We start from the raw sequence: 15,241 nt of genomic DNA on the forward strand, positions 1-15,241 counted from the left end.
CTTGTGCGCGCGCACATAGCTTTTTAAGAGAGCGCACACGTCCAAAAATTGTGCGCACAACAGTTTTTCCCAAAAAAAGAACAAAAATATAATTTTTTTTAAAACTTTATGCGGTGCGGATATTGTGCGCACAAAATTTTTGCACAAGAGAAATTTTCTGCGCACGCCAACTAAGAAAAATTAGATGGAACATTGGTTATAAGCTCTAATTTATCATTTTTTTTGGCATGTAGTGTTGCCATTAGTTGTTCATGTGTGTTCTTTACAATTATATATATACCAGGAAACTCTGGATTTGAATCTGTATGACTGTTAAACTATCAAAGAATAAAATACAATACTATTTTTTACATATTTAAATAAGGCACATTTTTATACTGTATTTTAGATTACATTACACGAAGCATACTCACATCAATCATTGTCCTCCATCCCTCTGTCTTTCCATTCAATAAAGGTTCTGGCCGAGCTAAACCTGCATTGTTTATGCACACATCAACTCCTTGATGTAATGTTTTAATTGCAGAGAACATGGACAGGATCTCCTCCTCATTTGACACATCACACTTATATGGGATCAATGTGCCAGGGAAGCCAGCACTCTGACATTCAGCTGCCAGTTTCTAGAAAGAAAAAACAATCGTTACAGTTTGCTCTGCTGCTACAGAGTCAGCCAAGTGAAGTTCTATCTTGCATGAATTATCAGCAAAAGGTCATTACCATCTGTGTTCGGCATAAAACTAAGAATGATGGTGGTATTTAAAAGGATTTCAAATGACTCCTATTTGCCATCACCCAGCCATGTGCAGATTTTTATAATTGGTATAATAAAATGTTGACACCTTATTTTACAATTAGCTTTTGTTGACCATTTAAAAATTACAATCCCAGATAAAGGTATACTAGCCAAGGGGTAATGCATCTTAGTAGATTCATTGATCCATAGCATTATTTATGGCGTGCCTGAAATATGGGGAGCATACTTCAGCCTGTTTTCCAAGCTGCCAAAGCCATATTGTCATACCAGGCTACCAAGAGCTGTCCCTCTTCGGGGTTGGGTTAATGAGGGGTAAGGCTATTAACATGAGGAGTAGCGCTCTTCATCCATAAGGGCAGGGATAGTACCAGATAGCTTAAATATTTATGGGAATGGGCGGTAAGCAGGGAGCAAATTTGGGCACTTGGCAACAAATTTTGTTGCCGAATTAAAAATGCCCCCAATTAATCAGAGATTTGCCATGGAGTTGAAGGTGCATTATTTGTAACCCCCCACACTTTTTTCTTTCTGTATCCTTGACGTGAAAAACAAAGAAAACAAAAGAAAAAACTTTGGGCAGGAGACATAAACCATTGCATTAAAACGAATGGGTCGTAAATTAACCAAAAATTGTGTACAAATCGTTTTTGACACATTTGCACATGTCTGATTGCAAATACTATCTGCTGCTAACGTAAGATTCAAAAAGTTAAATGGTTTTAAATCCTGTTCCAGTGTAGATTTTAAATTGTAATTACTTTATTTTTATGTATGCGGAAAAAACTCAAAGAAAGAATGTTCTAAATCATCCTAAATTACACACACACATAGGTTATGACCTAAACTAATAAACATTCTTGTACTTTAATATGAAGTCCTGCAAGTGATACTATTTTCTTATTTATCTTATTGTGGTCGAGGATCAGCACTAGGATTAGAGTGTTTTTATATATATAAATATATAATTACATACACACACATATATATATAGGTGTATAGACATCTATGAAGAAAATGGGAGCGCTCACACAACTTCATATTAACCCCTTCAATCCCAGGGGTTTTTGGTATCTCAAAGCCCGGAGCAATTTTGCCATTTTTGCGGTATGTCGGTTCAGCGATTATTCTCCTTTCCTGCGAATAGTGTACCCATGTAAACTATTGTTTTCAAGGAGAGATAGAGCTTTCTTTTGATACCATAGTTAGATAATTAGCTGAAAATTTTGGATGAGAAATTTAGTAAAAACTAGCGAAAATTAGGAAAAAAAATTTCCCTCTGTATACTCACAAAATTAGGTAAAGTGATGGAAAATCCCCTCCAAGTTTATAAATTCAGGTGTCCTGATTTCAGAAATACCTAATTTATATAAAATTTCCATACCTTCCCAGCACCAATAGGGAACATACTATAATGTGTACATTATTTGTAGAATTTTTACATTAGGTATGATGGGATTGCAAATATACCGTATTTGCTCGATTATAAGACGACCCTGATTATAAGACGACCCCCCAAAATCTGAATATTAACTTAGGAAAAAAAGAAAAAGCCTAAATATAAGATGACCCTAAAGGAAAAAAGTTTTACCAGTAAATGTTAATTCATGTAAACTATTTTTTTAAATAAAAGCCATGATTGAGAAAAATATTTTTTTTGTTTTTATTTCCTTGTATTTTCCAACCTGTCCCCCAGTTACGCACATCTGCCCCCAGGCTTGCCACACCAATATGGCACTGTGGCCCATGATATGCCTTTTAACCCTCTATATGCCACTGTGCCCCATGGTATGCCTTTTGACCCCCTATGTGCCACTCTGCCTCCAGAAAGGCCGTATACCCCTATATCCCATTCTGGCATTTAGGGGGTTAAAATGCATATTATGGGGCAGAGTGGCATTAAGGGAGGTATAAGGCATTCCAGGAGGCAGAGTGGCATTAAGGGAGTTAAAAGGCATTGTATAGAGCACTCTGCCTCCAGAAATGCCTTATACCCCTATATGCCCCTCTGGCATTTAGGGGGTTAAAAGGCATATTATGGGGCAGAGTGGCATATAGGGAGGTATAAGGCATTTCAGGAGGCAGAGTGCTCTATTAAATGCCCCCTTAACGCCACTCTGCCTCCTGAAATGCCTTATACCTCCCTATATGCCACTCTGCCCCATAATATGCCTTTTAACCCCCAAGTGCCAGAGTGGCATATAGGGGTATAAGGCATTCCAGAAATGCCCTATGCCCCCATTTAACACACAAGCGCGCGCACACACACACTTACTTACCGGTGCTTCCAATTTCCTGCTGTATTGTTTTCACACACAACCATCTCTAGGGTTTAGAGGATTGTTCCGAAAAAGAGAAAATATCCAGTGAGCAGCAGTTGTGTGGACGAAAATGCCTTGTTGATTTCAAAGGAGGTCAAAGGAGAATGGGCAGACATGACAGATGACGGAAAGGCAACAGTAACTCAAACAACCAAGGTATGCAGATAGCATCTCTGAAAGCACAACACGTCGAACCTTGAAGCCTTGCTCGAAGATGTGCTACAGCAGCAGAAGACCACACCAGGTGCCACTCCTGTCAGCTAAGAACAGGAAACTGAGGCTACAATTCGCACAGGCTCACCAAAATTGGACAATGGAAGTCTGGAAAAATGTTACTTGGTATAATGAGTCTCGATTCCAACTGCGACATTTAGATGGCAGGGTCAGAATTTGGTGTAAACAACATAAAAGCATGGATCCATGCTGCCTTGTATCAACCGTTCAGTTTGGTGATGGTGTAATGGTATGGGGGTCATTTTCTTGGCACACTTTGGGCCCCTTAGTACCAAATGAGCATTGTTTAAATGTGACAGCCTATCGGAGTATTTTTGCTGACCATGGCCATCCCTTTATGACCACAGAGTACCCATCTTCTGATGGCTACTTCCAGCAGGATTATGCTCCATGTCACAAAGCTCACTGTACTCCAGTGGCCTCCACAGTGTCCAGATCTCAATCCAATAGAGCACCTTTGGGATGTTATGGAGATTTGCATCATGGATGTGCAGCCGACAAATCTGCAGCAACTGCGTGATGCCATCATGTGCATATGGACCAAAATCTCTAAGGAATGTTTTCAACATTTTCTTCCAGCTACACTAGGAAGTTGGGGATTATAATTCTAATGCATATTCCTCCAGGGAATAAAATTTAACAATAATAAGTAACATCCCCACTAGAGAAGAATGCATATTCAAATTCTCTCACTCGTACGGATTTACTAAATTAGAAGCTGCATGTGCCCTCTTCTTCTGTGGGCCAATGATTTGTAATCAAAGTGAGGTTGCCTCAACAGACTGTCCTCCGAAGTGTTTGCCAAGCTGGTGCTGATTGGAGACAAGCTTAGTATGTGGATAGTTTAACCCCTTCGCGACCTTTGCCGGTTCAGGACCGTCATAACAAGAAGGTCACTAAATGACCTTTGACGGTCCTGAACCGTAAAAAAAATAAATAAGCTTAGAAAGTGATCAAGGATCACTTTCTTCGCTTAAACGGCCTTGCTGTAATGCCTCGATGTCGAGGCATTCAGCAAGGCCGAGATCGGCATCGGGGGCCATGTCTGGCCCCTCCCCGGGGCGTCATCAGCCGCCATACATTGTATGGCGGCGGACGCCCGTTTTAAAAGCGTTTAGGAGGCAATCAACGATCGCCTCCTAAACTTAAATGGTGTCGCTGGAATGCCTCGATCAGGAGGCATCCAGCGACACCAAACACTTACCTCTGGGTGGGCTGTGACCGCTCCGGAGAGCGGTCACAGCCGCCGCTGCCGGTGATCTTCGCCATCAAGCAAGATGGCGGCGGCCCGGGAAATAAAACAATAAAGACGAAAAAGTTCGCTAGAGGGTCTCCAGACCCTCTAGAGAACTGGCTCCACTTGCTGGTTGAATACAGGTACTGCATTCAACCATGCAAGTCAATGGAGCCCAGCTTTCTAATCACTATGTGATTAGTAAAATATTAAAAAAAAATAAAAAATGGAAAAAAAAATTAAAAAAAAATGTGCTAACATTTAAAAATAATTATGCAGTGATGTCACTAGATGAACCATCCAGTAACAGCAAAATGTGTAAAAAAATATATAAAAAAAGTATTACAAAAATAAAAAAATTTAAAAATAAAGTTTATTATTTTGAGCAAGTGCTAAAATTTATCAAAAATCTCAACAAAGAGTTAAAATAAAAGCACTTCAAATACCCAAGGGGTGTCTAATATATAAAAAAAATGGCTGATGGGGTAAATTGGAGTGGCCTAGCTCAAAGATAGGGCATAGGTACAGACTGACCAAAATGGAGAAAAAAAGCGCACTTCCCAAATGTGGCATTTTAAATCTGAAACAACCCGACAAACCCATGCATGTTGGGTATCACTGCACTCAGGAGATGTTCCTGAACACACATTGGCGTGTTGTTTGACAGTGGCATATACCAGGACCTGTATATCTATAACTAAAGTACAATTTGTGTGAAAAAAAAAAAAAAAAAAATTACTATTACAAAGTTTGACAAAGTGTAGTTCTATAATTGGTGCATGGAAAGGGTTAAAATAACAGCATTTGGAATACCCTGGGGTGTCTAGTTTTCAAAAATATATGGTTTGAATGGGTTAAATTGAGTTAACCGGCTTCAAAGATATTCCAAAGAGGAGATGGAGGCAGACTGACCAGATTTGTTAAAAAAGATTTGGAAATCATAAAACGCTGCTTGTACTTATTGGCCTATAACTTACAAAAAACAGCAAAAAAACATAAAAACATTGGGTATTTCTAAACTCAGGACAAGTAGTAGAATCTATTTAGCTAGTTTTTTTACTTGCTTTTTTAGGTGAGTAAAAGATTTTTCAAATAAAAGTCATAAAATGTGTTTTTTTTTCAATTTTTCACCATGTTTTTTTTAATTTTTTTATAGTAAATAAGATGATACGATCAAAATAATGGTATCTGAAGAAAGCCCATCTTGTCCTGAAAAAAACAATATATAACTTATGTGGGTACACTAAATGGGTGAGGAGAAAATTACAGCTGAACACAAGCACCACAAAAGTGTCAAAACAGCCTCGGTCCCACAGGGTACAAAACGAAAAATGAGCCCGGTCCTTAAGGGGTTAATTAGTGAGAGGGGAGAAAAAATGTTTTAAAAAGTGAAAACATGGTTTTAATGTTATTGTGGGTGGAGACAGGTTAAAATGGCATATAGTTAAGTAGGGAGAAAAATGTATGTTTAAAATAACCCTTTCATCTCAAGGGATATGCATGTGGAGTATTGCTGTACTTGGGGGATGTTGCCAAATACATTTGTCCTGTAAGTTGCAAGGTGAGGCCTCCATGGATGCATACTGGTGCCATGTGTACTCCAGGTAAGCGACACATGCGGCCATCCAAGTGATGTAAAAGAAAACATGATTCATCAGAACAGGGCACCTTTTTCCATTGCTCCGTAGTCCAGTTGTTTTGCTCACGTGCCCATTATAAGCACTTTCGGCAGTGGACAGGGGTCAGCATGGGCACCCTAACTGGTTTGCAGCAATGTAGCCCCATACACCACAAACTGTGATTCACTGTGTGTTCTGACACCTTTCTATCAGAGCCAGCAGTAGCCTGCCTGTTGATTTGACCATACGGGCCAGTCTTTACCCCCCCCCCTCCCCATGTGCATCAGTGAGCCTTGGCAGCCCATGACCCTGTTGTCTGTTCACCGCTTTTCCTTTCTTGGACCACTTTTGAAAGGCACCCCACAAATGCTGCAGTTTTGGAGATGCTCTGACCCAATTTGGCCTTTGTCAAAGTCGCTCAGATCCTTACACTTTCCCCTTTTTCCTGCTTCACTTGCACCCTAATGTATCCCACCCACTGACAGGTGCCAAGATTACCAGTGTTATTCACTTCACCTGTCGGTGGTCATAATGTTATGGCTAATCACTGTATGTGAGTTTGTACATATCCCATGCAAGATATTCATAGCAACTTTGGAAGGCAAGTGACAATATGACCTTTACAGTTTGTTTTTTTCTTTCAGAAACATATACTTGTGTAGGGCGGTTTACAGCCTATAAAATGCGATGTGCACCTTGTAATTTTTGCCCTGTTAGTTCCAAAATAGATTCAAATATTGTATCTATAAAATATGTTTTTCAAATCGGGACAAGTAAGTATATTGAGTTAATCTTCTACCCAAAACTTTGAAAATGGTGTTTATTTTTCAAAATGTCTTCCATTGTTAATGTTTCATTTAGATTACATGATGGGTGACATACATTCATATAGTAAAGATAGGGCTAAAACTGGTATATAATGTGTAGTTACAGCAAAAAATTGCTCTGAACTTTGGAGGAACAAAATAGTCCTATAGCCCTAGTCACAAAGGGGTTAAACAGAGTGCCAGACACACAATCCAATCCAGGTAAGAAATGTAGCTGTAACAATTACTGTAGTAATTTGACACTACCGAGAAGAAAATGTAATGTATACCAATTTCAGTGAGTCCAAATACGCTGCTGTTTGGTTCCAAATACACTTTTAAATTGGAAGGTTTGTTGATGCTCATATAAGCTTGTAGTTTTATGAAGACTACAGACTGCACAACATTGCTAACTGTTTTGAATTTGTGCAGGACTAAAACTAAAACATTTAAATTCATTCACTCAATTAATCAATGGAAAAGCAACTGCAATGTTCATCAACAAAAAGGTGTACGCATGCAGATGTATGTCCACTGTTGCATGGTACAAACGTATTACATTTTCACATTTATCTAAGAAATCATTTTCTGTGTAGGGAGAAGTGTACAATGATAAATCAAGCTGTAAAGCTTATTGTGACTATAAATTTAGCCACTAGGAAACAGATGTGCACACTCCCAATGCTATAGAGTGGTTATACTGTATCAAATAGATATCTCATGCCCAAGGCATATTTATTTTCTTTTTAAAATAATTAAGCTAGTGAATTATTTGCCCATCATTCTGGAACAAATAAACTGAAACTGCTTTGATTAACCAACATCCTTACAAAGCAATTCAAACAAGCCCGGCTCAAAAGAGAAAATAAGGACACCAGTGTCTGTGTCCTTTGGGTAGTTCCTTTCAATTACAAAATTCCTGGTTACTGAGAGCAGTGAACCAAATCTGATTTAGCTAATGCTTTTTAGTAGGCAGTCTTTAAGCAGGGGTTCTGAGACAGATGTTTCCACCAACACTTCTTAGCTTTCTATTGACAAAAATCTTCTTTTATGCAATATCTGATAAAATAATTCACCATTCTGTATACACATTTAATAAAGCACAGTATAACGCGATTCTCATTGAAGAATCCATGGGCTCTAGTCACCAATTTCAATTTGCTTTTCAAAATCGGATCCAAAAAAACGAAATTATTACCGTATATCTTCTCAAAAGTCGGGGGTCGTCTTATACGCCAGGTAATAAAACTTACCAAGCCAGAGATTCCCCACGAAGCCACGAATCTCTAGGGGATGGGCGAGCGGAGAAGCCGCCTCCCCTGGGCCGGTCTTCAGGGCCGCGCCGAGGTAGGTGCAAGATCGTGATCTCCCCAACTAGCCCTGATCAGCGGGCGCCCGATCAGCAGGGCTGGTTGGGGAGATAACGACCTCCCTCTAACTAGCCCAACATTAGGGAGCTCGAGGTCTGGCACTTGAGACCTCGGCTTCCGTGCTCCCTAATCAGTACGCGCCAGCTATTGATGCCGAGCGCGGGGATGACGTCATATCCCGGCGCTCGCCATCAATTGCCGGCGTGTAGTGATGAGGGAGCAGTAAAGCAGAGGTCTGAAATGACAGACCTCACGCTCCCACAACTGGATGGAAGATAGAAGATGAGAAAGGTAAGAGATGGGGAGAAAGGGGTGTGAGTGCAGTGTATGTGTATATATGTGAGATGGTCAGTGTATGGTCAGGTGTGTGTAAGAGCAGTGTAGGTATTTCTGTGTTTGTAAGCTGCTGTGTGTATATATATATGTGTGTGTGTAAAGGCAGGGGTGTGTGTGGTGAGGGCAGTGTATAAATGTGTATGTATGAACAGGCGTGTGTGTGTGTGTGTGTGTGTATATATATATGTCTATATAACAACCAGCCAATCACCGGTAAGGTACATCGCTTGCCGTGATTGGCTGGTTGTTGTATACTGGGTAGAGGGGTAGTCTTATACGGCGACTGGAAAAGTTGGGGGTCGTCGTATACGTCCAGTCGTCTTATACGCCGGAAAATACAGTATTTATTGTTTTATATAGCGCCATCAAATTTCATAGCGCTGTACAATGGGTAGACAGGACATAACAAGTAGTATGTAACATAACAAATTGACTAACAGAGACAACAGGTGAAGAGGGCCCTGCTCAAACAATCTAGATAAAATAACTTATCACAGATTCGTCCCATCAGATACATCACATATAGGATATATTGATGATTCAACATGCAGAAGTGTAATTAATAGGTTTTTCATTACCAAATTAGGCAATAGCTAACTTCTTTTTTTAGCTCGCTCATAGTGATGAGCATTTCTGGAACATTGCAGTACTTGCAGTTAGATCAGTATTTCATTAGGGCTTACTAACTAAAAGGACTAAATGGGCAGTGGTAGGGGGAGTTTATTATGGATTTATTATGAAGGATTATCGCTGGCAATTTTTTTCAACAAGAAAGGCTAAGGTAGTCCTGCACAATTTCTAATGGGGTCCTACTGGTATCGCCATAAAAGTTGAGGCAAGATGCCTCTTAGGATATACTGATACATATAACCTTTTTGGAGTTTTTGGACTCTCCCCTGTCAAACATTTTCAATGTGTTTTTTTTCTGTGTTTCTATGGCTTCAAACGAAAGCCCTACTTGTACTAAAATAAGGATGTCTAAATTTTGCGTGGTATACATCAAACACAGAAAAAGTGGAATGTTGATTAAACCAACATAAAGTAAAAATGGCAAACAGCAAAAAAGAGTATTAAGGGTACTCAGTACTAAAGGGCTTAAGGTCTTACATAGGGTCACCCAAGCATTAAGTGCAGCAGAAGCCCTCTGAGATGGCCCTTCATAATGCACAGTAAAGTCTTTAACACTCCAGCAAATTCTTCCTTTAGTGAATATACCTTATTATATAGTACAAATACCTCTGTTTCACCAGGGCCAGACTGGCCATCTGGTAGACCAGGCAAATGTTACAAGTGCTGTAATGTGTGGTGACCAGGTGGATATGCCTGGCTGCACGCTCTGCAGCATATTCAAGCCATGGTTGTGTTCTCGGGTAGCCATTGGCCTTAAATTGCCAGGGCTGCCTTGTTATCCCCAGTCCAGCCTTGTGTTCTACTGTGATATAATACCGTATTTGCTCGATTATAAGATGACCCTGATTATAAGACGACCCCCCAAAATCTGAATATTAACATAGGAAAAAAAGAAAAAGCCTGAATATAAGACGACCCTAAAAGAAAAAAGTTTTACCAGTAAATGTTAATTCATGTAAACTATTTTTTTAAATAAAAGCTATGATTGAGAAAAATATTTTTTTTGTTTTTATTTCCTTGTATTTTTCAACCTGTCCCCCAGTTACGCACATCTGCCCCCAGGCTTGCCACACCAATATAGCACTGTGGCCCATGATATGCCTTTTAACCCTCTATATGCCACTGTGCCCCATGGTATGCCTTTTGACTCCCTATGTGCCACTCTGCCTCCAGAAATGCCTTATACCCCTATATCCCATTCTGGCATTTAGGGGGTTAAAATGCATATTATGGGGCAGAGTGGCATATAGGGAGGTATAAGGCATTCCAGGAGGCAGAGTGGCATTAAGGGAGTTAAAAGGCATTGTATAGAGCACTCTGCCTCCAGAAATGCCTTATACCCCCTATATGCCACTCTGGCATTTAGGGGGTTAAAAGGCATATTATGGGGCAGAGTGACATATAGGGAGGTATAAGGCATTTCAGGAGGCATTTAATAGAGCACTCTGCAGAGTGGCATATAGGGGTATAAGGCATTCCAGAAATGCCCTGTGCCCCCATTTAACACACACACACACACACACACACACACACACACACACACTTACCGGTGCTTCCAATTTCCTGTTGTATTGCTGGGGCAGCGGGTTGACGTCTCCTTCCGCTGCAGCCGGAAGGAGGTGGAGTTGGCAGCGGGGGTTTGTATTCGTCCGTCGCGCATACCTTCCCCGGCTGTCAGAGATCAGAGTTCCCCGCACCGGTGCGGGGAACTCTGATCTCTGACAGTCGGGGAAGGTATCCGCGACGGACGCAGACAACCCCCGCTGCTAGCTACACCTCCTTCCGGCTGCAGCGGACGTTGTCTACGCGGATCGCGTAGACATCAACCCGCTGCCCCGGCAATACAGCAGGAAGCACCGGTAAGTGTGTGTGGGGGGGAGAGACAGGAGGATCCAGGTCCCCTGCAGCGGTGCGGGGGATCTGGATCTTAGTCTCATAATCAGACCTCTATTTGAGGTCTGATTAGAAGACGACCCCGATTAGAAGACGAGGGGTATTTTTCAGAGCATTTGCTCTGAAAAAAACCTCGTCTTATAATCGAGCAAATAAGGTATACAAAAGTAGAGTTGCAAAATGTATCAATATATCATTTAAGGGAACAGCCAACTTTTCATACACCCCCCCCAAACTGTAGAAAAATGCATATTACATAACTATGAAGAAATAATAATAATATTGATAAAGCGGACAAAAATCAATGTTGCAAAATCTTCTTTCGTGATCGAATATGTCTTGCCACTAACTGGCTGCTGAAGCTGTCAATTAGTGGCACAAAAATATTTGTAATGAAATCAATGGGAGTATGTTCCTAACACTCATTTACAGCTTAAGCAACCTATCACAGGCTGGAAAGTGGTTCCATTAAAATCAATGGCACGACTTTACAAATTCGCACTGGGATCTACACAGGCTAAATACATCTCATGCAGTGCATTTAGCTGGGGGTAGGGAAGGGGGCAAATGCATTTGTATATTACAAAATCCCTCCATGCATTTGCTAAATGGACCACACGGAAAGTGCCTATGATGGCTGGACTGTCCCTTTAAAAACATACAATTTTATATAGTTGTATGAGATGTCCTTCATTCTTGATACAAACGTATAAGATGCACATTGTACCAAGTATGTGATTGTTACAAAAAAAAAAAAAAGGAGTATGGTTCGGGACTTTCACCCAATCACAATGAGCAATGGCATGCAACATACTATTGCTGATTACAATCCCATCATGTTTGCATCTGTGGTGCTAGATGTGTCAACTCTAGTAGGTTAAAGCAATCTATTTGTTAACATTGCCTGCCAAAATATATAAACAATGCATGAAGGCATAGACCAGGGGTGTCCCACCTGCAGCCCTCCAGCTGCTGCAGGACGCATTGACGATTATTTCCAAGTTTATCCACACCATTACAGGCATTGGTTTTAAATTTGCTGTTAAGTAAGTCATTCGGCAAATGTTTTATTTTCATAAAAATAATTACTTGAATATGTATTGCAGCCACAACGTATGTGCAAGTTGTATTGCCAAGAACCATTAATATTATTGGAAAGAAAACAGAAACCATTCTGAGATTCTGGTTCAGTAGACCAGAAAATAACATGGGAAGGTCCCAAGAAAACAGATATTATCTGGGTGAATTAAAAATATAATAGGGTTTATTTGCTAAAGCGGGAGTTTTTAGTAGAGCTGCAATTCCAATTTGCTAAGTTCATAGTGCATTATGAAGAGTTATGCATAATGGAAAAATCGACTGGTTAATACTCCATTACACAGGGCCAACCAAAGCTCACCTTTCAAGAAACCATTGCTGACTCTTATGGTGAATAATACAGTCATAGAACTTATGGACTATTTATCTAGTATATTATTTGATCTGCTAGTATTGCACAGTGTGACATTATGGGTTGTATTTGAAGTATGGTACAATTTTCATTATTTACAGAGAACTAGTAATTGCTATGTTATTTTAGCAATTAGCAGCCAATGCTCTGGGACTGAGTTATGAAGAGTCATTGTCTTACCTTTTTATAGACCATCACTGGGAGGCCCTTTGAAAAATAAGATTTAAGATTTCACATAGGACACACAGTAGGTGATCAAGTTTTATTCGGGTTATTTTGTAGGCACAAATTGCTTACTACAAATACCATAGTCCCTGAAGCGTTAGATAAATGCATGATGATTTTGTAATGCAAAACGAGTGAAGTCACAACACATAATATTAGATATCTGCCAATATGCAGTGAGATTTAAGCAAAGTACAAATTAGGTAAGGATCATGCCTTTATTGGTTAACTGTACTATAATAGGTTACAAGCATTTGAAACTAAGAAGAAACTTGCAATGTAATATATTTCCATTAGCCCATAACGGTATAATTTTCCCCCAAATATGTATACAAGGGGATATTTTGCTTCAGCTACCCAGATACTCCTTAGAATGATAAAGACTTAAACAGACAATGTTGGGCAAGATCTCAGGTCTCAAACTATAATAACCTTTATGGCAACATTTTGTAACTTCTTAATTTTTGTTTGCCTCTGAATTTTGAGTATTTGTTTATATTATTATTTTTTCTTTTCCCTGTTTATATGGTTTATACTTGCATGTAGGGCTGAAACTACTAATCGATAAAATCGATAATAATAATGAAAATCGTTGTCAACGATTTTCATTATCGATTAATCGAATCGATTTTTATAGATTATAAAAATTATAATCCGACCTCAAACAGAGATCGGATTATAACACTAGAATCCAGATCCCCCGCAACGCTGCAGGGGACCTGGATTCCCCTCACTGTCGACAATAGTCCCTCTGCTGCAAAACCAGGGAGCAGATCATCCTCTCGGGTGATCAGGCCACCCGGTGTCCAGCTGATTAATGGACTGGTTACAAGTGAGATCTTTGATGTCCTTAACCAGCCCATTTAAATTAGGGAGACTGTGCTGGCTCAGCACAGCCCCCATAGACTGCATTATAAGGTGCTACGTGCACCTTATATCTCAGTGCTCTGAGTCTTCAAGCCACAGGACGCATTTTAATACCATAAAGATGCAAACTATGGAGAAGTTGACTGAGGATGCTGCCCTATGTCGGGCCTAGGCCAGCATAACAGATTAATTTTCATATCCAGCAGCCAATTTAATTCCTAAACCTAACACCTGGGTTTTGTTGTGTCCTGAGATAACATATGCACCAGCATATTACATAGCTTTTCTATCCTTTAAAAGTATAGCTGGCAGTTAGTCACAAACACTAAGGGGACCACTTATCTTGATACGTGACTACCCTACATAATAGGACATCAAGCCTTGATTTTAATTGATTAAAATAGCATAACACCATATTTTTGTAAAATTTTATGTTTTTTTGTTGCTACTATGAAAACAGAAAAAATTGACACGTCAAAAGACTGTGGGATACACCTGGTTGAAGACATTAAAGGTGCTGTCACACAAAACAGACTGTTCCTTTGATTACATAAGAGACAGTCCCTAGAGCACCATGTTTTAGAGCTGTTATTGGAGGATATACATGAACCCCTATTCTTGTTCTGCCTATTTTTCCATCACATTCCACTAATTTCTGAATGCTTTCTAGCCCGTATCCCACTTAACACCTTTTATAATTATTTTTGTAATTAGCATGAAACCTTGAATAAAAATATAGTTCTTAGGTCTGTACAAATAAACATATTGCAAGATGTTGCAATGGGTTAACTACATGGGTGAAAGACTCCATATTAAAAATTTAGGAACCCTACAACTGATACCTGCGAGGCTAATTTTTACTACAGTAATTAGTATTATTAGTTTGTGATGTCTCTTTTGACAGGTCAGCATGCGATCTGACTACTCTTTTTTCAAAATCCAAGTGTATTTGGTTTTTCAAGATGTTTTAGAATATGGGAGGGGGGGTACAGAAGGCAAAAAAGGGAAGGGGAAAGGGGGGGGCAAGGAACAAAGTGTAAGGCATTGGTACAGCAAGTGCAATAGTACATGGTAACAAGGCACAACGTACAAAATGAGCATAACTGACACAGCGAAATGCAGACGTCACAGGCGCAACAACCCGAAATAAATATGAAAACGCGCCCATCCGAGCCCTGGTAATGGAAGTCGGTAAAAATAAACACACACCCCAACCGAACGAGGCAATTACAAAGCGTGTCTACCCATGAAAGAGAGCCAGTGGAACCAGGTAGCAGTGTAAGCCTCCCTCTGTTTAAGAGAGGTGGCAGAGAGGTCCTCAATCACCCTAATGTCCTCCACTTTGGACATCCAGGCGTGCAGCGTTGGAGGAAGAGCAGACTTCCAGCTGAGAGGGATAAGGCACCTTGCTGCGTCAAGTAAGTGACGAATGACAGATTTTTTATAGCGCGAAACAGGGAGCGACGTGTGGTGTAGCAGCATGGACAGCGCCTGGTAGGAAG

At 40.1% G+C, this 15,241-nt stretch overlaps 1 protein-coding gene across 1 annotated transcript in view; it reads right to left on the bottom strand.

Annotated features, from left to right (window-relative positions):
* Window positions 1-15,241, bottom strand: part of DHRS11 (dehydrogenase/reductase 11) — a 116,797-nt gene that overhangs the window by 74,898 nt on the left and 26,658 nt on the right. The window contains exon 2 of the mRNA XM_089492261.1: window positions 414-623. Within this exon, the coding sequence (XP_089348387.1) occupies window positions 414-623 (210 nt within the window). The remainder of the gene's footprint in view (window positions 1-413; window positions 624-15,241) is intronic.

The sequence above is a fragment of the Sceloporus occidentalis genome, unplaced genomic scaffold (assembly GCF_023333645.1).
Source record: "Sceloporus occidentalis isolate IW3139 unplaced genomic scaffold, rSceOcc1.0.p SCAF_55, whole genome shotgun sequence".
Lineage (NCBI taxonomy): Eukaryota > Metazoa > Chordata > Lepidosauria > Squamata > Phrynosomatidae > Sceloporus > Sceloporus occidentalis.